General features: G+C 41.0%; 1 protein-coding gene across 3 annotated transcripts; it reads left to right on the top strand.

Moving 5' to 3' along the window:
• The first annotated feature begins 414 nt into the window (after positions 1-414).
• Positions 415-23,562, top strand: eloa (elongin A). Of its 3 annotated transcripts, none has more exons than XM_037794322.1 (12): positions 415-687; positions 4,541-4,597; positions 6,562-6,674; positions 7,281-7,957; positions 12,151-12,476; positions 14,476-14,587; positions 16,209-16,364; positions 18,216-18,313; positions 20,602-20,782; positions 20,933-21,062; positions 21,673-21,855; positions 21,948-23,562. In XM_037794322.1, the coding sequence occupies exons 1-12, from the start codon at positions 616-618 to the stop codon at positions 22,012-22,014; spliced, it is 2,172 nt and encodes a 723-aa protein (XP_037650250.1). In that variant the 5' UTR covers positions 415-615; the 3' UTR covers positions 22,015-23,562. The 3 variants fall into 3 exon arrangements, with proteins under 3 accessions (XP_037650250.1, XP_037650251.1, XP_037650252.1); XM_037794323.1 differs by having other exon boundaries at positions 419-687; positions 21,673-21,851; XM_037794324.1 differs by lacking the exon at positions 415-687 and adding an exon at positions 832-900.
• Positions 23,563-24,100: the final 538 nt, after the last annotated feature.

The following is a 24,100-nucleotide window of genomic DNA, read 5'->3' as shown; positions in this document are numbered from 1 at the left end:
TATTAAATTAATTTATAATTGATATTATCGGATTATAATTATTGATGCATTAATGTGTTCATCACTTTAATGTTGCAGCTGGTAAAGGTGGGGCTAATTTTAATCACATCATTTACTGCTGGGTTATGAATCCCCCCCATGATCAATAAAGTCTTATCTTATCAGAATGTGTTTGTTGATTATATTTTGTATTATTAATCTGAATCTGCAAAGTAACTTGTAACTTAGATAGATAGATAGAGTGTTATCAGACACAGTAAATGATAGCCTACTTGTGCTGATTCAGCGTTTTCTCTGACATCACACTAACAGGTGTCCCTGCCCGCTCCGGCTCCGTCAGCTGGGCTGTGACGTAGTTCCGTCTCTCAGGACCGTTCTCTTAATGTACAAACTTCTGTTTTCTCCTCATTGCTCTTAATTATTTCATTCTTAATGTATTTATTGGTGCTGTTTTGTTATTAAAATAGTACAGTATTATTTTTATACGGCTGTAAGACGCCTCTTCCGCGCAGTAGCGCTCAGTAGAGTAGCGGAACCTCTCCGTCGTCTCTCCCGGTCTCTGTTTAGTCAGGATGAAGTGGCGAGCTTCCGGGCGACAGGGTACCAGCAGTAAACATGGCGGAGGAACTGCTGGAAACAGTGGATAGACTTCAGTCCCGGCTACTGGAGAACCCGGAGCCTCGAAAGGTAAAGAGTGAACAGGTGCAGACGGAGTGATTTGGTGTTTAGCACCGACTGTCTCCCGAGAGACGCCGGTTTGACTCCGGTGTCCGTAACGGAGCCGCGGCCACGGCGGTCCACAGAGAAGCAATGGCTTTTAAATGCTGCGTTTAAGGGCCGCTGTCGGGCTTCGTCTTCTGAGCATCTTTACGTAAAAGAGCATTCAGCTCATTCTTTAAGGTCAGAATTACACATGATGTTTGACTTAATGAGTTCTGAAACTACAGTAGTTTCCTCTACTAGTTGTTTTATTTAAATCGAGAAATTCAGTGGTAAAGAAGTCAAATTAAACTGTGGCAACTTGTTTCAACTGTAAAGTAAACAAATGACAAAGGAATGAAATTCATGACAGCCCACCAATTACAAACTATTAATAGTAGGGCTGAAATAAATTAATGTCATTTAATACATTGATTCCAATTATTCATTTTAAAGGCGTAGTTTATAAAATATGAAGTAATCTCAAATGTCTATCGCAGGTTTCTAGTGGTTGAAATTAAATAAACAATATCAACTCTGACCATCAGATAATACACTGACTTGTTTTAGTGCTCAATTATTTTAAAATTGTCATAAATAACAGTTCACCTACAGAAGTAGCTATGATTTGCACATCTGCTGCCCCTTAAAAATACAAATGGGACATAACTCTGCTTTCCACTAATATGCCTTCATAATAATGTAAATATTACTCATGTGCACTCATCTTCCACATTTTCTTTTTGAAAATGCTGTTCTGAGTGTTTGAGTAAAAAAACATCAAACATCAAACACTGAAAAATAGAATTAAGAATAGAATATGTGCATTTTAAATAAAATATATTGAATAAATGACAGTTCTTTTGCAGTTTTTAAGTTAAAATTTCCACGACATGTAGGGTGTTTTTGTTGATTTAGCTTTGTGATCTCAACTGCGAGAAGTTGTGTATATCAATACATTTTCTAGATTTCTCCTTCAGTACCAATCCATGTTTCCCTACATATTTTGTATTTACATTTTTAATTTGCTTCCAATATATTTGTTAGTAGTAAGAGAACATTTGGTCTGTGGTTTCAACATTTATTTTGCAGAAGGAACATACATTACTGTTTAATTCACCAGCTATTTATGTGTGTTTAACTTTTAGTAGTAACACTTACAATAAAAATGAAATTCTTCGGCATCTTAATAATTTGGAATTTTTTCCATGTCAATACTTTGTTGAATGGATTTGGATCTGATAAATGAGGGCTCACTTTAGAATACCAATATTTCCGACAGCATGTGAAGGCATCATGTGAGACGTCACGATAATGAAGGGCTTTTAACTAGTTCTAATGTACTTCTTTAACCCTGGCTTTTAGCTACTATTAACACCTGTCAGCTTGCTTTAATAACCCTTCACAGACACTCCATCTGTTAGTAAAATAAGAACATTAACCACAACCTCGTTTCTCTGATAACGAAACTGTAGGCAGTGTAGCCGTTAGCCATGAAGCTAACCAGCGTTAGTGCGGACAGTGATGAGAGTTACACCTCCAGGCCTCTAATGTTACACTGATTCATGTCTAAGTTCAGCTCATACAGCAGCTGACCATCACTGCTCTGACATCTGCTCTGAACATGTTGAACATTACCAGCAGATAAACTAGAATGAATAATGATCCGACCTCCCTTTGTTTACTTTCACTGCTCTAACGCGACCTCCAACACAAAGCAGGCATGGTGTGTGTGTGAGAGAGGTTTGGTTCAGGAAGCTTTATTCTGGTTTCTAGAGGTTATTAGTTTATTAAAAATGTTGAAATCCCAGCTGAATGATGTTTACTACAGCCCGGCCCCATAGGCCACGTTATCAGTCAGTCTGCATGAGGCAGGGCTGGGTAGAGCTGCTGTTTCCACTGTGGATCAGACACTGCTGATTAATTAGATTTAATTGGCAATTAAAAAGTGAGGAAGAGCTCCTCAACCAGCAGGTAGAAACCAGGTGTAGTTTATTTAGGTCAGAGAGGGTTGTTTTTATTATAACGTTTTCATGTAAATCATCCTGAAGGTTGACCAGTGGTTGAAATTCAAACTTGTGTACAAACAAGTTGTGTATGCACACAGTAATGTGTAGTGGAGGGTATGCACAGGTATACGGGGTATACACACCTCTTTTATCTGGCAGTTAGCAGCCACAAAGCCATTGGAATATATAGGGGAGTATACCCACGTCCTCCTCGGTAACCTACCCATCAGTACACCCACCTCATCAATGACCACGACACCAGTGATTCTCAAAGTGAGGTCCGGGGACCCCCAGGGGTTTGTGGCAATCTGTCAGGGGGTCCACAAATTAATTTGCTATCAATTATAAAATTGTGCTGTATCATTAAAAAGTACATATCTACAGATGGGGACCATGGATGTATTAAGAGAACTGGATACAGTGTTGGAGGCAGGGCCCCGTTCATTCCTATGAGAGCTGCTCAGTGGCGCATGAAGCCAAAATGGCTCGACTTCCGTCTGGAAAAGTACCCGGAAAATTACAGAGGAAAACAATATACGACTAAAATTACAATATATTCACCTATTATGTACCGAAAAATTAACTTCCATGGCCTCCGCCATTTCTGTCAACGTCAACAAACACGTCACAACTCGTGACCTCAAAGCTTTCAGAAACTTACCACTTACGAGGTTGTGAATATCGCAAGAGGGGGGCGCTCATATGGACTCTTCTCGTGAACCTCAATTTTTGGGGGTGGCAGTATTTCAGTCCGTAGAGAGTTGGCTTTGGGAACCGGAGGGTCACCGTTTCAAGCTCCCACATGGACCAAGTATTGAGTGTGAACTGGTAGCTGGAGAGATGCCAGTTTGCCTCTTGGGCACTTCCCAGGTGCCCTTGAGCAAGGCACCAAACCCCCAACTGGGGATCAATAAAGTGCCTTTCTTTCTTTCTTTCTTCTCTTCTTGAAGGCACCATATGTATAACAGACTGTTGTTATGGACACAGTTCTGATGTCTGACTCTGACGGACCGTTTTTGTGTCAAATTATAGATTTCTAATTAAGTAGCCGTGTAATAAGCGGGATAATGAACAGCTAGCGGGTCATTGTTGTGAAATAAACCCCTTCAGGGCGACGCTAAGCCTAAACGAGCTAAATTGAGAAAATATGACGACAGTTATATCGAGCGCCGGGACACCAAAATGCGTTGTGTCTTCAGGTGCTAGCTAGCATGAAGCCAGCCAAGCTAAAGTGACATAGCATCTAAGAGTATAAATGGTATTAAGCATTATGCTTAATTGATGTTATGTTATGAGGATGTCCCTTGAAGGAGTCCCTGGCCCCCAAAAAGTTTGAGAAACCGTGGTCTACACCACTGGTAATAGAGTGCTGCAGGGAAGTCGTATTTTCGTAGGTCAACCAGGAAGTTAGCATCGCCCTGGTTCCCTCGACATGAAGCCAATGGGATTTTTCCATTAGGTTTTGGATTATTGCAGAAAATCAGCTCTGTGACACACAAACGTTTATGATTCTGTAAAATAATCTTCACAAATGAACACCACTTTTAGGATTTTTGAAGCGTGAATGCAATCACCAGAAGCAAAAAGCTAACGTCAGGCTCTAAACAAACTACACCACGGCCACATGAGCGCGAGTATACACAAGGAGGCTGTAAAGGAGGACGATATCCGATTTAAATGAAGATTCACATTTCATTTAATTATCTTGAGTAATGCCAAAGTAATGATACTAATTATAATCACACACTGTTATAGTGTTGATTCAGAAAATGTGTCCACTTTAATACCACAATCGTCTTCTAAATAATTGAAGTTTTCTCTTGTTTTTCCAGCTTCTAAAGACTTTCAAAAGACTGGGGGAACTTCCCATGACTGTGGACATACTGGTGGTAAGGATCCTGTTGATTCCCAAACTAGAATGTCTGATAATAAAAAGAAGAAAATTATGCAGCGGTGGTGAAATTGTTTCAAGCTACAGTTACCTGCTGGACCTCCAGAGTCGAGACAGACAAGACCAGTAGATAACCAGTTTGGGGAAGATGCTCTTTAGCAAGGCATTTAATCCCTGACTACTGCAGTAAGAAACAATATGAGACGGTGGTTGTAGTGTACAAGAATTGGAACAAAAATGCTTTGCTCAGTCAGCTTGTTTTTTCTTGTCAGATTGGGATTTATGCCAAAGGTATGATACCAACTGTAAAAGTAAAGACACATACAGACAAGATAGAAGAGGATGTCAGACACTTCTCATGTGATATCTACATAAATTAAGACTTTAAGGCTAAAAATGAGGGCTGCCAATCGCATTTAGCATAAAATATATGCTCAAATCATAACATGGCAAACTCAAGCCCAACAGGCAACAACAGCTGTCAGTGTGGCCCTGCTCACACCTGGTATTAACATGCATCCTGAGTGATCGGATCACAAGTGGACAGCTTTAAGTACGTCTGTTCACACCTGGCATCAGGATGCCTCTCCACGCGTGTCTCCAGTGACCACTTGTGATCGTATCTCACTTCCCCGCTCTATATGCAAATAAACACGTAGTAAACACACGGCTAATACAGCAGATGTTGTGACGTAATGCTACAGGAATGTCAGTAGTAATATCCTACATATTTGTGAATTGGGGTACATTTTATTAACATCGAAATATAAGGTTATTGGGCGGACCTCCACGTGCGCCGCTGGCAAAAGAGCTCCGTGCAAAGCAGCGTAACCAAAACACCGACACATCTCCGACAATATGATAATAATGCACTTCCCGTGCCAAGTCTGGTAGTCTGTAGATATGTAGCCTATAGATAAAGTATATTTCAATAAAATACAGTTGTACCGACAGAATACAGTAGAGCACAGAGGCCGTTTCCATGCTGCGAGGCAGACGCTCGCGTCTGACTGTCTATGACTAGACACGGGAAGTGCATTATTATCGTACTGTCTGTGTTTGTGTTCCGGTGCTTCGCACGGAGCCGACACCTGCAAGCCCGGCCAGCTCTCATCCCCGGCTCTCTTAAGCGCTACACCCCGCTGTTGCCTGGCAAAGTGTCAGCGGCATGGAGGTCCCCGGGGAATAACAATAACAATACAATAACCTTTTTTTTTTTTATGTTAAGAAAATACACCCGAATTCACGAATATGTAGGATATTACTGCTGACATTCCTGTAATATTACGTCACGTCTGCTGTATTAGCCGTGTGTTTACTACGTGTTTATTTGCATATGGAGCGGGAAAGTGAGATCCGATCATAAGTGGTCACTGAAGACACATGTGGAGACACATTCTAATGCCAGGTGTGAACAGACGTACTTAAAGCTGTCCATTTGTGATCGGATCACTTCACTTCAGTGTAAGTTTTTAGCATTATATTGCCTCCTTTTAGGTTTTCTAGTTTCATACATCAGTATCTTCACTCTAGCTTTAAAACTGAGCCCGCTACAACCCCAAAAAATTGCAAGTTGCGTTAAAGAAATTAGCAGCGGCGGCTGGTTAGCTCAGTCGGTAGAGCGAGCGCCCATGTGTCGCCAAGGCTCTGTCCCTTGCAGCGGTGGACCCGGGTTCGAATCCGGCCTGTGGTCCTTTCCGCATGTCAATTCTCTCTCTCCCCCTTTCAACACTGTCCTATCAATAAAATGCTTAAAAAATGCCCCCAAAAAAATAACATTTAAAAAAAAAAAAAAAAAAAAAAAAGAAATTAGCAGCGTTAAAACGAATTTGCGGTAACGCCTTATTGCATTAAGAGATTTCATTAAGTTTACCTTATGCTGTTGAATTAAATTAGTAAATCCGGGCTAGGAGAAAGATGGTCAGTGTCCATGATTTCACTTTGTTTTGCTCTCTCTTGTAGGAAACTGGAGTCGGGAAAACTGTGAATTCTTTTAGGAAACATCAACTGGCTGGAGAGGTGGCAAAAGGCCTCGTAGCCAAATGGAAGAAACTGGTTCCTCAGTCTGCAGACAGGTACGTTGTGCATGACTCTGCCTGGACATGTAAACAGTAGTCAGGAGGAGAGAGGTCCCTGCAACGGAGATGCAACATCTACTTGAAACTCATCCTCACCAGTTGCTTATGTTAGTCAAATTAAATGAGGGGCAGGTTGATCTCTCTCCAGGCGGCCTTTTGAACAAATAGTGTGGGAAAAATGTAGTCATTTTTTAATAAATATTCTCCAATTTCGACCATGTTCACTCTGAAGTGGAGTCATATTGTGGCACATATTTGGTAGAGTAATGCTGCTGAGACCTGAGTCAGGATAAGAAAGGAAGTAGTTCATATATAATGTGTATATATATATATATATATATGTATGCATATATACTGTATGTGTACATGGGAACTTTCATCCAGGTTTTGGCACATTTCACAATGTGTGCTGTTCACTGTTTGGAATAAAGGGATCATTCTGCAGAGCTGCCCTCAACAGGCCATAATGAATTATCGATGCGTATAAATGTTGTCCTAAAGTTTCATATCATTTATTGCATGTTTTGCATGTAAAACAAAAAAAAAAAGTAACAACAACAAACAGTTGTGTGTTCTTCACCGCTGTGCATCTGTCTACCTCAGACCCGCCAACAGCCACGTCAAAGAGGCACCGCGGACACACACACACTCCCGAGGCCCAGAGGCGGGGGGCGATGGAGGAGGCCACAGACGCACCCGGGAGCCCTCCCCCGAGGAAGAGCCCTCCTACATGGAAGAGGAAGAAGAGGAGGAAGAAGAGGAGGAGGAAGAGGAGGAGGAGGAGAGAGGCTATCACACAAACTATTCGCCCTCACCTCCTCAACACGAGCAGTACAGCCCTCCACAGCGAGGAGGCTACCAGTCGGACGAGTACGAGAGCCCCGAGCCTGAGCCTGAGCCTGAGCCTGAGCCTGAGCCCGAGCCCGAGCCTGAGCCTGAGCCCGAGCTCGAGCCTGAGCCTGAGCCTGAGCCTGAGTCTGAACCAAGTCCTCCTCCTCCTCGCAAAGAGGTCCGCCACGCCAAACCCAACAAAGAACCCAACAAAAACCACCACCACGGTTCCCACGGCGACAGAAACAGGGACAGAGATGAGGAGCGGCGGCAACGCCATGCACAGATGAGTAGCGATCGAGGAGGAGGAAGAGAGGGCGGTGAAGGGAAGAAACGCAGCGCAGACAGGGAGAGACAGCAGAGTCCAGTACTAAAGTCTGCAAAGCACAGCAGGAAGTCCACCACACATGAGAGCAAGAGGGACGAGAAGAAGAAAGGAGGAGATGACGGTGAGTGTTTGTGTTTGAGGGAAGAGGTTCACTGTGACACCAGAGATACCTCGTTGATACCAAGAGTCATCTTCCTGTTTGTCCTCGGCATGGACGAATTACGAGGCAAAGCTTGTAGACATTATATCGCTTCAATAAAGAGCTGGAACAAGATGATACAGAATATATAGTGTATATGATACTGTCCCGACAGCATGGAATAAGATATTATAGCTACATAAGTGGAAACAAAAGGGGGAAAACAGGGGTTAGAGCAGCAGTAGGCAGAATAATTTTGGCGTCATTTGGCAAAAATTCCATAATAACCTTTCAGCATATTGTAATTCAAGTCTTCTGAGAGAAGACTAAACTTCTGCACCTCCTGATGGCTCTGTTTTCAGGCTTTAAAACATCTAGCCCGTGACGGGAGACTTTGGCCAATCACAGGTCATTTCAGAGAGTGTTCCTATTGGTTGTTCATTCAATGAAGGAAGCTGTCAATCAATATTCTGTTACTGTAATGCCTATTTCTCTCAAATGTTTTCAGAAACATCTTGTAGTGTACTGTTTAGCTGTAAAATGAAAAAGTTTGCTCCGGCTGGTGGGCGGTGCTTGGTGTCTCCTCAACTGATCTCAACATGGCTGCCGGGTGACAAACTTTCTTATTTTACAGCTAAACAGTACACTACAAGATGATTCTGAGAACATTTTATGCGAGAAATAGGCATTACAGTAACAGAATATTGATTCATATTTGATCAGCGCTGCCTAGTTTGACCGTTTGATCGGAGTTTGTGGGTGATTGACAGCTGCTCAGAGACGGCAAGGCTCCAGATCAGCTCTGATTGGTTGTCTTCCTCCGGTCTGTGAAATCCTGCAGATGCCGTTAGGAGCACCGGAGGACACAGAGGCACATGATTTTTTTCAGATTACCTGTCTCATGCACTACTGTCAGGATATAGTGACCGTTATACAAAAATATATATTTTTTTTAATCACATTTGCGCCGACCTGCCTACCCCAGCTTTAAGGCTGCACGAGTAGGGCTGAGGATTTCTACGATTACAATATTGAGATCAGGACTGTTTACACAATAGTTAAATATCCAGGTTTATGAAGAAAGTTGTCTTATTGAACTTTTATTGAACATTTCAAATTGACAAAAAAACTGCCTTCACTTTCATCTTTCGCTCAACAAAAACCTAAAATATAGGTCGCCTCAAAGGTACAAAAATCTTCATTTTAAACAAGAATTTCTTCTGGTTGTATCGTAAACAATGTTTTGTAAAAGTGTCTGATAATCCTGTGAGGTATAGGCAACAAGATGGATGGAGTGTGTTCTCGAAGCTAACAGTAAATAAAACTGGACTCTAGGATAATTCTACCGCAGCCAAAAACCAAATAGAACCGATTTATTTCCAAGTAGAGAAGGAAGTCACATTACACTTGTCCTTGTTTCGAAAGCAATTAATTCCATCTTGTGCTGGTTTAGACCGTTTATCTATGAACACTGTGCACTTGTTTTGATGCTCTGGAGCACAAATTGTAAACTCTAAGTTTAACAATACAGATGCATTTCATAAACCTTTAATCATTCTAGATGCCAAAATAATGCTCATGTTTTTATTAGATGATAAGTTGTGCCGGTCTGTGCACCAGTAAAAAAAAAATTCTGTTTCATAATGCCACAAAATGTGGCCACAACAGAGCGACATCCTGTACCAGTGAATTGAGATACAATCTGTTAGTTGAGTAACTCTGCCGGCAGGAAACGACAAACTTATCCTTTATAAATGAAATGCAAGCAGTTTCTTAAAGGTCCCATATTGTAAAAAGTGAAATTTTCGGGTCTTTTACATTATAAAGCAGGTTTAAGTTTAAGTTTAAGTGCCATATAAATACTGTTAAACTATCAAAACGCACAATATACGGAGAAATACAAACAGCCCGTATTCAGAAATTGTGTGTTTGAAACAAGCCCTTAGGATTTCTGTCCATTTGTGATGTCACAAATATACAATATTTAGACCATTACACGGTTTTAAATGTAAACATTCTAAATGTGTCCCAGTTTATTTCCTTTTGCAGTGTATGTAAATAACATCAGCTGACAGGAAGTAAACATGTTGCCTAGCAACGCAATTCTGAAATGAAATGAGCTAAAACGGAGCGTTTCAGACAGAGGGTAAATACAGGTATATTCAGGCAGACATTATGAGGAAAATAAAGTGTTTTTTGAACATTACAGCATGTAAACATGTTCTAATAGAAACACAAAATACAAGTATGAACCTGAAAATGAGGACGATATGGGACCTTTAAACAACAGTGAGTGATTGCTCTGTCCTTAGAAAGCTGGACACACAAACATTAGATTTTTTGCTACTGTATATTGATACAAAGCATTACAAGCAATGTATGGTATGTGTGTGTGTGTTGGTTGAAGCTGAAACAATTAGAGTAGTTGATTAATCGATTATTCAATCAACAGAAGATTAAAGGGTAACTTCGGTATTGTTCAACCTGGACCCTATTTTCCCATGTCTTTGGGGACAACAATTTTTGAAATTGATCCGGTATTGAGGGAGAACGCAGTAACCGGCAGCTGCTCACGGGCTGCAATTGTGGTGCTATTGGGGAAAGCTGGCACCTCCATTTACATTCACTACTAGTGCTTGTATTTGCCATGACAAGCTCTGATTGTTATTATAAGTGTCTGACATTATTGAAAGAGTCTCGCTCAAGGAGAAGTCTCGTTGTGAAATCTGGCATTGTGACATGTTGCCGGAGGACAACGATGCAATAGTGGAATACATCCATGGTGGAAACACGAGTGGCAGCCGGCCAGAGTTTGTTGTGTTGGAGTACAGAAAGCGTAGCTTAGTGTTGTCTAAAAGATTTCCAATGTCATGGCAGAATATTTGTGGATGAGGCCTTTGAATTCGATGGCCGCCTGTATATATTTGAGCCAGAGTATACGGATATTCAGAGTTCTCCTTGAGCGGGACTTGGATACAATAACAAACAGACCAGATCAAACGAAAGGTAAAGAAAACGGTTTATTTCTCTGTAGGGTCCTTTCCATGATGTTGTCAGACACTTATAATAACAATGTGAGCCTGCCAGTGGTAAAAACAAGCACTTTTAGTGGACGTAACGTTACATTGACTACTGAATACTGGACCAATTTAAAAAAATGTTGTCCCCATTAGTCACTTAGACACAAAACATGAGAAAAAGGGTCCAGGTTGAAAAGTTACCTTTTAGGTTAAATTTAGCAATTTAACAATATCAATCACTTTTCCAGCAAAAATGTCAAACATCAGCTGGTTCCAGTTTCTTAAATGTGAATATTTTCTGCTTTTCTTTCTTGCATATTTTAGTAAACTGATGTTCAGACAAACGGACAATTTGAAGACGTAACTTCAGGTTCTGGGAACTTGTGATGGGGATTTTTCACAATTTTATGACATTTCATAGACAAAAACAATCAGTCAGTTAAAGTGGCAGTAGGCAGTATATTTTGACGGGAGAATGTGACCAATCACAGGTCATTTCATTGAAAGAGCGTTCCTATTGGCTGTGCTCCGGTCATGTGACCAGAACTTGGCGTTCCTTCACCAGATTTCCCAATGGTGGCCGCGTCACAAACTTTCTCATTTTACAGCTAAACCGTGCACTACAAGATGATTCTGAAAACATCTGAGAGGAGAGGAATAGACATTAACGTAACAGAATATTGATTCATATTTGATCAGCGCTACCTAGTTGGACCATTTGGTCGGCGTTCATGAGTGATTGACAGCCGGCTCTCATAGACGGCAGATAGACAGCAGACCTCAGATCAGCTCTTACTGCTTGTTTTCCTCCGGTCTGTGAAATCTTGCAGATGCCGTTAGGAGCACCGGAGGACACAGAGGAACATGATTTTTTTTAGGTTACCTGTTTCATGTACTACTGTCACGATATAGCGACCGTTTTATAAAAATAACTTTTTTTATTCATATTTGCTCCAACCTCGCCTACTTCAGCTTTAATGGAGAAAATAATTGTCCAATTAATTGTCAGCTGCAGCCCTTGTTTGCCGCTGCTAACCAGCTATTTGAAAAGTTTCACCGTTTTCCATCGTCTGGTAATTGTCGGTTACTTTGGACTTGGCTCCTGATTTCCCATGATTCACTGCATCCTCTTAACTTTTCCATTTGTGTTTCCAGGGCAACCACGGGCGCCAAAGGACTCTCTGCCCAAAGAGCAGGAAGAGGACTTTGAGACCCCCACCATGTCCTTTGAGTCTTTCCTCACATATGACGCCCCAACGCCTGTCAAGAAGAAGAAGAAGCCATCATCGTCATCATCCTCGTCACACAGTCGACCGTCTCACTCTTCTTCCTCCACGTCGTCCTCCCGTCGTTCACGCACCCCTCCGCCCGCCCCCTCCTCATCCTCCTCTTCCTCGAAAGGGAGCAAGGCTAACGGCACACAGAGCGCCAAGAGGCCACATTCAGGCTCCAGTTCGGCAACAATGGAAAAACGCAAGAGGGTAAGACCAGCAGCGGAGGCTATGAGGAGATCATTCTCCATCTGCGTTAGATTATTTCAGTAGAACAGAAGTAGGGCTGCAGCTAACAATTATTGTCATTATCGATTAATCTGTGTAGAAAATAGTATAGTGTTCTAACTTCCCACAGCCCAGGGTGATGTATTCAGATTGCTTGTTTCATTCGACCAACAGTCCAGACCTTAGATATAATCAGTTGGACTGTCAAAGTTAACGCGATAATAACGCGTTAATGCAACTTTTTTTAACGCCACTAATTTCTTTAACACATTAACGCAACTTAATGAAACCTAATGAATCCATCGGTACCATCCATGTCATACTAGCTTGTCGTGAATGAAGCTAAATAACGCTCCAAACTTACGCGTAAATTCTGGCGAAGAAAAACTGCATGGCCATTTTCAAAGGGGTCCCTTGACCTCTGACCTCAAGATATGTGAATGTAAACGGGTTCTATGGGTAATAAATATACATAAGAGCTGTCAATCAATTAAAATATTTAATCGTGAGTAATCGCATGTTTGTCCATAGTTAATCACAATAAATCACAAATGAATCGCACATTTTTTTATCTGTTCAAAATGAACCTTAAAGGGAGATTTGTTAAGTATTTAATACTCTTATCAACATGGGAGTGAGCAAATATGCTGATGCAAATGTATGTATATATTTATTATTGGAAATCAATTAACAACACAAAACAATGACAAATATTGTCCAGAAACCCTCACAGGTACTGCATTTGGCATAAAACAATATGCTCAAATCATAACTCAAGACTAACAGGCAACAACAGCTGTCAGTGTGTCAGTGTGCTGACTTGACTATGACTTGCCCCAAACTGCATGTGATTATCATAAAGTGGGCATATCTGTAAAAGGGAGACTCGTGGGTACCCATAGAACCCATTTTCATTCACATATCTGGAGGTCAAAGATCAAGGAACCCCTTTGAAAATGGCCATGCCAGGTTTTCCTCGTTAGAATTTAGTTTAAGTTTGGAGCATCAAGCTAGTATGACATGGTTGGTACCGATGGATTCCTTAGGTGTTTTAGTTTCATATGATGCCAGTATCTTCACTCTAGCTTTAAATCGATTGCGTTAATGCATTAAAGAAATTACTGGCGTTTAAACAAATTTGCGTTAACGTGTTATCGCGTTAACTTTGACGGCCCTAATATACATACATTTGCATAAAGCAGCATATTTACCCACTCCCATGTTGATAAGAGTATTAAATACTTGACAAATCTCCCTTTAAGGTACATTTTGAACAGATAAAAAAATGTGTGATTAATTTGCGATAAATCGCGTTGGACTACGGACAATCATTTAATCAAAGACGATTAAATATTTGAATGGATTGCCAGCCCTAATTCAGTTTGCTTGTTTCATTTGACCAACAGTCCAAACCTTAAATATAATCAGTTTACTATCATTGAAGAAGCTGCAACTAGAGTTTACAGTTTTTGCTTGACAAAATGACTGAAAAGATTTATTGATTATTTAAATTGTTGCTGATTCATTTTCTATCAATCAACTGTTAGATTAATTGACTAAATTGTTGCAGTTCTAAATTGAAGCCTGTTGTGTTTGAATGTTGAAAATCTGACGAGATCTGGTTGTGTTTGTAGACTTTATTGAGCTTTGAGCCCGTCAGTGTTTCTCTCCAGGCGTCAAAGCTGTGCTTTTATTTTGTAGAACTGTGTTTGTTTCCTAGCAGCAGTGGTTTATTAAACTGTCAAGATAATTCAGAGAAGAGCAGTAATCTGCAGATTTCAAAGGCTATAACAAGTTTAGAGTCTGGAGTATCACAACAGCTCTGTTTCTGTGGTTTCTCTGCCGCTTACGACAGTCTTAATCAAACAATATGTCATTATAAACAGCTTGCCTGGTTGGAGCATATTTCCTTTCAGTTTATAAACCTTGAAAATCTGTTATAGGGTCATGCTTGTTGATGTTAATGCGATGTTGTCTGCAGGTGGTCGAGGCCGTCGCGACTCTTCCTGAAATCCCTCTGCCAGCGATCCAACCCAACTATAGACCTCTGCCCTCCATCGACGTCACACCGCTGTCACCGCAGAGACGGAAAGGTAACGCCCTCACCTTACAAATTCACGTCTTGTTTATGAAACATCATAGTTCCTTCTTCTAAACCAGGGCTGCCCAAAGTGGAGCCCGTAAGGTCCTGCCAGATGTTTCTAGTGGGGAAAAATAATTATAATAGTTTAAAAACATTCTAATATAAAATGCTGTTTGTGCTGATTCATTTTTTGTGAGGTAAAAATGCTCTTTAAATGTAGAATCCCTAATTATTAATTATTTTTCATAATCTGAGTATGGCGGGCACAATGACACTTTGTGCAGGATGTCAGTTTGGCGCGAGTGTGCTAAGAAGATAATGGAAAGGCAGAGACAGTGGCACACGGACAAAAAAGCATTTGAATTAAGGGAACTTGGGATCCCAGTACCATTTTGCATCTTAACAATACAATAAGTGTTTGCTTTGGGCCCTTGGCCCACCATTACAGCCCCCTTCCAGTGTATTTTGGCATTTCATATTTATTTTAGTCATTTACAGAAAATGCTGATTAGCCACGATGTTTGACATTTTTTTTATCAAATAATTTTGTTCTAAAAGTTTAAAAAAGAAGGTTGTTGCTAAAATGGGAATGTGAGGTATGACTATAGTAGAAGCTGCAGGTCAGACGTCATCCTCCAAGCTGCAGGTCACTCATGCTTGTTTGTGTCTGACCAGCAGCAAACTGATAAATGTGTTTATCTGTCTGTCAGTTTGTCTTCTAGTTAGTTAGTTAGTTAGTTAGTTTAGTTAGGTGTAGTTAACTAGCCCAACTTGTTGCATTAGCTAACTGAGGGTTTTCATTTTATTTTTAGTTTCCTCCACTTTAGTTTAGTGTGTTTTCACCATGGCATTTGTGTGTGCGGTGAACATGTGCAATCAATGCAGAGAATTACACAAAGTCCCACCGGCAAAATTAGCCCAACACACCGACTGTCTCTCTCACTCGCTCTCTTCCTTACCGTCTCCTGCTGGAGAATTCTTGTCTCATTTGTGGTGTGATGAACAGTAAATTCATCTAAACTGGTTTCATCTAAACTGGGTTTAAAAATGATGCAATCTGGTTGCCATGGTAATGAATTACGTCTGACTATTAACCACACCCCTATTCTCTGTTTGAGAAAGAACGTTGAGAAAAAACACTGCCTGGAGGGGGGCTTTAAATTTCAGCTTTGCCCCCCCCCCAGGGAAAAAGTTGGGTCACCCCTGTTCTAAACCACGTTCAGAACAGGGGTGCCCATCATTTTATAGTATGTCCAACATAATCCTCATATTATGTATTTCTAATATTTTACAAACAATCAATTTCATTCCTGGTCAATATTTCCTCCACAGTTTCCTCTATTTTCTTGCTTGACAACAGTCGTGTATGAACTTCTGTGGAGTTGTGACTAACGTGCACTGTTTCTCCAGTAACTGGATTTCTTAAATTTCATGTAAATAAGAAATCTGGTTTCTGTAATGGGGGGGGGGGGGTCATGTTCGAACAAATGAATCTTTGCTTTCCTGCAAAGTGTAATCTAGTTCTTCTTGTTTTTTTTCTTTCTCATCAGTGTCACCATATCTGTAAAAGTTCATCCTGCCCTGCTCTGCGTCACACTGACCGACTTTTCTCTCCCATTTTTTGTTTTCAGTTCCTGTCTGCAACAACGACGAGGAGGATTCCGGGTTCACGGGGAAGCGATTCAACTCTAAGATGGTGGTCTACTCGGGATCAAAGACCGCTTACTTGCCCAAGATGATGACTCTGTACGAGCAGTGCATCCGTGTGCTGCAGAACAACATCGACTGTGAGTGGACTTGCCAGTGCTAGAAGTGGAAAAAAGAAGTGCCAGTACTCTTTTACTCACATGTTAGTGTGTGTATCGGCCGGTATCGGCAATCTCTGTCGACTTATTTCTATTTATTTATTATTTCTTTAAGCATGTTGTACTGTGTCAGTCATAATCAGCTGTGATTTTATTGCTATTATTATATTTCGCTATGCATCTTCTATAGTAGGCCTATAATACTCCAATAATACTCCATCTGGAACATTATAGGGTTATGGTGGTGTGTCTGTATATAGTGTTAATACTTAAAGTGCGTTCCTGTGTTATTTCTAGTATCATTCTATAATATATTATAGGATGTCTATAAGTTAGAATTAGCAGCCACCAGACAGACAGACAGGCAGGTAAGCAAGCAGCGCTGAGCTGTGTGAGCTCTTCATTCAGGTTTTAGGAGCAGAGTCCCAGTCAGGATGCTCCTACATATTATACAGAGACACATTTTGAATTTCTACAGTGAATAGAAGATACTAGGAGGTGTTAGGTTTAGAGTCCTCCCCCAAGAAAATTTGAAGGTTTTTTTACTGAAAACTATGCAATTTTACATCATTTTGGACCATAGTTATTAGGCTACTATAGTCTAGGTAACGCTCACAAAACTTAAAGACAAAACTTGCTGTAGGTGTAATTAAATAATTATTTGATTATTACACAATAACAGCCATCGTCCAACATTCAGTTCTTCTGGAAATATTTACCCTGTAAAATAATATTCTGTAAATCAAGAAAAGCAGATTCAGAAAACTTTTCAATTCAATTTCCTTAACTATATATATTCACAAGTTTAAAAATGTTATGACGAACAAATCTCCCAGAGAACCTGATATGGAGAGAGCAGAGAAGAGTACCGGCAGTTTGTGAGAAGTGCCGGTATGTGAGAAAAAGTCACAGTATGCCATTAAGGAGTAAAATGAAGCTGCGTACCGGTGAGTACCGGCCCACTGGGAGCACCACAGCTACAAAACAGTCACGGAGTCTCCCAGCAGATGGCACTAGAGCACCTGCAGACTCCCTCATTGTTCTCACAAGCTCATATACCTAAGCACAAAAATGTATTCATGTTAGTGCGCATTAAAGGTCCCATATTATAAAAAAGGGAGATTTTCATATTTTTTTATTATAAAGCAGACTTAAGTCCTATATAAATAATGTGAAAGTATCGAAACGCTCAATCCACAGGGAAATACACACAGCCCGTATTCAGAAACTCTGCATTTGAAACAAGCTGTCAGGATTTCTGTCCATTTGTGATGTCACAAATATACAATATTTAGACCCTTTCCACAGAATTAAACGTAAACATTCTAAATGTGTCCCAGTTTATTCCTGATTGCAGTGTATGTGAATGTCATCAGCTGACAGGAAGTACACATGGACCCAAGCTGTTGCCTAGCAACGCAATTTCGTCGCAATTCCATCGAAATCAGCTAAAACAGAGCGTTTAAGACAGAGGGTAAATACAGGCATATTCAGGCCGACAGTATGAGGAAAATAAAGGTGTTTTTTTAACATTACATTATGTAAACATGTTATAGTAGAAACACAGAATATAAGTATGATCCTGAAAATGAGCACGATATGGGACCTTTAAATACCACTACATTAATTCTGTGGGACAAATGTGAAACTGTGATAGAGGGGTGTGGCTCAGCACAAAGATGAACAGAAGGCCTTCACGATCACCGGACAAATCTCTGAGAGTCAGTATGTACCCCTCTGCGGTCACTTCCCACCCACCCGTTACCTTATGGTGGTGAAAACAAACGGACACTACTGCACACGTGACTGTTGGCTGCTTCTGTGCTCTTTCAGCCATCGCCGAGGTCGGAGGAGTGCCGTTCGAGATCCTGGAACCGGTGCTGGAGCGATGTACACCAGAGCAGCTGTACCGCATCGAGCAGAGCAACCAGGTAAAACACACACACACACACACACACACACACACACACACACACACACACACACACACACACATACACACACATACACACACACACACACACACACACACACACACAGTCTTTCTATACTTGTGAGGACCCTCATTGATATAATGCATTCCATAGTGTCATGCCCCTGTCTGTGGCTGGTCAAGACACAACGAAGGTTACAATATTGTAACCCTAGTTCTGTACATGCAGGCGGAGCCCTCTACTGGACTCTATGGGTAATACTCCTGTCCAATCACACGCACGCGTCAGTCCACTGAGAGTTGCATAAACGTTGCCGGCCTATCAGGACGCGCCTACCTGCGTGCGCCACCAGAGTGTAAGAGCCTAAGTCACGCCCCTTCCGGTGGACCCCGTGGGACCTTATTTCGGAAAAAATATGAACGGTTGCAAGTCAAGAAAGTCTCAGTTTGTTGTAAAACTGTTGAAGTATCAGACTGAAAATACACCATTAGAAAGACGACACACCCAAAAGTGTCGTAGTGACGTCTCTCTCTCTGAAGCTACGATGTCTGTGTGTTTCCTACTGGGATGAACTCACACCAGCGATCGTATCTCGCTTGTTCTTTCTCTTCCCGGCTGGATAAAACACATCAGGTAAAATAACATGTTAGCTAGCTAGCTTTGGTGACGTATATTGTGCGAGACGAGAGATGTAGTTCACTGAGCAGTTTGACGTAAAACTAAATGATCCTACGACAAACCTACGGCAAACTGAGACTTTCTTGACTTGAAAAATTGTTTTAAATTGACAAACATCATATGTGTGATTCATGGCGCAATTCAAACAGGATCAAAAAAATATTTGTCCTTTTCGTCGTTAACTACCGTTCATATTTTTCCCGAAATAAGATCCCATGGGGTCCACCAAGGGGCGTGACTTTGGCTCTTACACTCTGGTGGCGCACGTAGGTAGGCGCGTCATAGGTCTTATAGGTCTTATGTATAAAAGCTGACCCTCATGCCACGGTCGCGTACCGGCTGCAGCGACACACAGCGTCCCAATAAACTAGACCTCTCTGTGTTGTACAACACGCACATTCCCTCTAGATTTTTTTTGTAAACCTCCAACCTCAAAGTTCAAACTGCGCCTATGCCTTGTAGCAGTGACTCCATCCGTGGAGATGTAGCCGTACTGTGGTAACGCACATATTCAGTAGGCACGGCCTGATTGGCCGGCTACGTTTATGCAAATCTCAGTGGGCTAACGCGTACGTGTGATTGGAGGAGAGTATTACCCATAGAGGGCGGAGCCTGTGTGAGATAGAACATGAAAAAGACCAATCTTCCCTAAGTCCCAGCCAGCTATAGATCTAACAACTGAGGTGTTTATTACCAGCCGCGACAGCGATGCTGGTATTGTTTTCACCATTTTTGAGTACTTTGCCAGGTGTTTATATTTCTGTATGTCTGTGGACGGGTTTTGTCACCGGGGTAACGTCACAACCATGTAAGATGCAGTCACAAAACTTCACAGGTGCATAGTTGAGATCAAAATGAAGGGCGAGTTTTGAGATTGGTGTGGTCTGAGCAAGAGGGCGGAAGTAGGAGTGAAGGAAGTGGGGAAGGGACTACTGGCCCCCCCACTTTACGCCATGGATGTATTAAGAGAACTGGATACAGCGTTGGAGGCGGGGCCCCGTTCTTTCCTATGAAAGTTGAGGAAGGTAAAAAACTCTGGATTCAGCTATTAGTGCATTTTACATCTTTTAGGACCTGATGATTTAAATAAGGACTATTAGAGTGTTCGTACTGGGAAGTTGATTCACCTAAAAAAAAGTATCCGCTGAGTTACAGACGTCTCTTTCCCAATGTAAGTCTATGGGAAAACGTTTTTTTTGGGCCCAACGCATCACGTGACGGACACGGAAGTTGTAGTAACATCGTTTGACCACTACGAAAATTGGCATCAACGACCAGCGCTCTTCCTGGGGGCTTGTTTTACGCCCCTAGGCCAATTTGATGTCACGGCTGGTGTGATCCCATCACAAGATGATCTGTAGTTTACAATGTGTTCTGAAATAGATGAACCCAAGAACTGACTCAAAGCAGGGCAAAGGCCAAAATAGCAATCAAACAAATCGAACTAGCAAGGTATAACAAATCGAACTCAACAAAATCAAAGACACCAATTTACAATAACTTACCTCCCTAACTAAAATAAACAAGACGAGGGAAGATGAAGTGTAAAATGACGAGCACTGTGTAGGAAGGCTGAGAAGACTGATGGCATTCCCCTCTTCTTTCAGTGGTTTACGGAGGAATCTGACGAACTGTGGATGCGTCACTGTCAGCGGGACTTTAAGCGCGAGTCTCGTCAGGAGTACGAGTCGTGGAGGGAGATGTATCTGAGGCTGCACGACGAGCGTGAGGAGCGGCTGAGGATGCTCACCCAGAACATCTCCTCCGCCCATGCCAACAAGCCAAAAGGTAGGAGAAGCATTGAGTCACTTTATATTAATGAGCACTAGAAAGTGAACGTTCATTTCTAGGAAAACGTCCGAGACTGATGTTGAAGTTTATTTATTAAGGTCTTTGATTGTTGGTATTTAAGTGTGAGTGTTGTGTTTGTCCCGGCAGGGCGACAGGTCAAGATGGCGTTTGTGAATTCTGTCGCCAAGCCGCCACGTGACGTCCGCCGCCGACAAGAGAAGTTCGGCACCATCAGCGGTTCGTCAGCGAGCTCCACCGCGGCTGCAAACCCCATCAAGTCAGTAGCACATCCAGCATGTTGACACATTCGGCATTTAGGTTTCTGACTTGAGTTTGGTGTTGAAGTGACACCATTGAGATAGAATAAACATGGAAAGTATAGATAACTTTACATAAATGTGAGTTTCCATCATGAATGCACAGGTCGTATTTACAGTTCATAAGGGCATATATATATATATATATATATATATATACTGTATGTGGCATTTATTCCCAATTAAACCTACATTTAGTTTTGTTCTTTTGTTTCTAATATCTCAGGATCTAAATAGATGGTAACCTTTTTAGTGGTTATAGTTTCCATTAAATTTACTAGACATAGTTCACATAAGCTCAAGCAGATACCATAAATTGGTAAAGCTTAGTTAAGTATTCAAAGGTTGCGCAGCTTTATAATTTAGGGAAATGATTCCAATATATATCTGAGGGGTCCAAACATTATTTTAGGGAGAAGAAAGAAAAACTTATATTTTTATATTTCTTTTAGAATTGTTAAAGTTTTAGGAGCAACGAAATTCAGACGGCAGCTGGCGGTACTACGGTTTTGCACTCCACTATTTTTTTCTCCACAATCACAGATATTTTCCACTTCCTGTGTCCTTCAGAATAAGACCAGCTACCATAAACTACTCTGGTGAATCGAGCCACTCTTCTTCCTCCCAACTCGACCCTTCTCCCAGCTCGTCTCGCTCCTCAGCACCGGGTGGTGGAGGAGGAGGAGGAGGAGGACCTGGAGGAGGACCTGGAGGAGGACCTGTCGCCCGGGACAAGCCACAGGTCAAAAGTAAGTGTGCTAACGATCCTGAGTTTATCATAAAAAGAGGCAGGATTAGTTTTGGTTTCTTTTTAAATCTCACAAACCGTTTGTTCCTTCTTGCAGAAATCGCCCCCATGATGGCCAAAACTATCAAAGCTTTCAAGAACAGATTCTCCCGCCGATAGTGTGAAAGAGACTGAATATATTTTATGAATTCCAATTATGTTTTTAATTTAAGTTTAGCAAAATTTTACTGGAGACCCCTTCATCCCTGCCCACACACACACACACACACACACACACACACACACAAACACACACAAACACACACAAACACACAAACACATACACACACATCATCATCTTTACCACCAAACACATGGTAGGAACTTTTCAGTATTGGTGGAAAAAGGGTTGATTTTTAAAACAAAATTTATTTAAGTGGTGGCATCTGTTTTGGGGGGGTCTTTGAATAAGTATTTAAATCATAAATGAAGGTCTGTGGGTGTGACGTCTGTGTTAAGAAAAATGAAGTCTGCAACTTTTTACAAGACGTAAAGGACACACACCTGCAAACACACAGTCTGTTACCTTTTCTTGTTTTCTAGCAGCCTTTTTAAAAGGAATAGCTCGACCCTTTTGGGAAATGCTCTGTTTTGCTTTCCTAAAGAGAGTTAGATGAGAAGACTGATACCACTCTCACATCTAAAAGTGGTGTCAATCTTCTCATCTAACTCTTGGATGGTCTACTAAAACATCAAACTTTTCCTTCATGGGACAGAAAAATGACTGATTCTTTTCATTTAAAGAATAGTTGTTTGTTACTTTTCATTACGTGCAAATGGTACACTACATGAGGAAAACCTTTACACACTCTTTTTTTTTTATCTTAATGGTATGCATGGTGCACGTCAGCCGAGGCATCAATTGGCTGGTTAAAGACTCTGCTTTTAAAAAAAACAACAACACACATCCATATTTAAACATGGTGCATTTTTTTTAATGTGTAGAGCTAAAATGATATCAGTGAACTACACGCACACACACACACACACACACACACACACACACACACACACACACACATTGTAGACTTATTTTAACCCTCCTGTGGCTTCAGATCATGTTTTCCTGCTGTTGAATGTGTGTGTCCCTGTTTGTATCTGCTTCACTGTGACGAATAGCTTGAGTGAATGCTGGAGAGACTGTAGGAAGAGAAGAAGAAGAAGAACAAGGAAACACAACAATAAGGAAGGAAGTTAATAGGATGTCTGCAGTTTCAGTCTACAACAATGATGAGATGTATTTATTTTCAACACTGGGACCTGGCACCCCGCAACATGGGCCTGAAAGGAAGTAGATTAAAAATTGTAATTTTATTAGATTTTAATAAATGTTATATGGTCATTTTTATTAAAATTGACTTTTTGCCCTTAAGACTGTGTGTGTGTGTGCTGAAATATTTTTGTGCGGCTTTATCAAGCAACACAAACCTCCTCTGTGCTTTCTATTGAACATGAGAAAGGAGTATCACTTGTGTCAACATTTTCTCTCCAAATGACTGAACAAATTCCAAAAGTGTGCAGAGGAGGAGGTCTACAGTAGTCTGGAAGAACTGTCACTAGAGAATGTCCTGTAGGCCTTAATATAGACTTATTAGTGTGTTGTTTATATAATGTTATTCTTAAATCATGGATTGTGGCATTTATGCCCAATTAAACCTACATTTTGTGTTGTTCTTTTGTTTCTAATATCTCATCATTAACGCCCAGGAGCTAAATAGATGGTAACCTTTTTAGTGGTTATAGTTTCTATTAAATTTACTAGACATATTTCACATTTGCTCAAGCAGATATCATAAATTGGTAAAACTTCTCAAGCTGGGGGCCAGGACCTCCCATAGGATCCCAGTATAAATCTGAGGGGTCCCAACATGATTATAGGGAGAAGAAAGAAAAATGATTTTAGAATTGTTAAAGTTATGCCTTCTTTTATCAGACTTTTTCATCAAATTTAGTCTTTTTCTTTTGAAATATTGGATACTTCAAATGAAACCGTCTGAGAAGGTTTAAAGATGAGTACATTTCAAGTACTGTACTGGCATTTGTATTTTACTTGAGTATTTCCATTTTATGCTACTTCCTTCTTCTACTCCACTACATTTATTTGACAGGTTTAGTTAGCTTTATTAATTAGCTTTATTAATACAAAAATATAAATCAACTAATAGATCACGATGTATGATTACAGATTGAGCTACCCAGCAGTATATAAAG

This window comes from Sebastes umbrosus, chromosome 15 (assembly GCF_015220745.1).
Source record: "Sebastes umbrosus isolate fSebUmb1 chromosome 15, fSebUmb1.pri, whole genome shotgun sequence".
NCBI classification, from domain to species: Eukaryota; Metazoa; Chordata; class Actinopteri; order Perciformes; family Sebastidae; genus Sebastes; species Sebastes umbrosus.
The sequence above is the reverse complement of the archived record's forward strand: the minus strand, read 5'-3'. Positions and strand labels throughout refer to the sequence as shown.

Excerpts from the sequence above, each read along its gene's own strand:
- eloa (XM_037794322.1), top strand. The coding sequence starts at position 616 with ATGGCGGAGGAACTGCTGGAAACAGTGGATAGACTTCAGTCCCGGCTA. Across the intron at positions 12,477-14,475 it reads CAATGGAAAAACGCAAGAGG|GTGGTCGAGGCCGTCGCGAC; the intron begins GTAAGACCAGCA and ends TGTTGTCTGCAG. Across the intron at positions 20,783-20,932 it reads CCATGCCAACAAGCCAAAAG|GGCGACAGGTCAAGATGGCG; the intron begins GTAGGAGAAGCA and ends TTGTCCCGGCAG.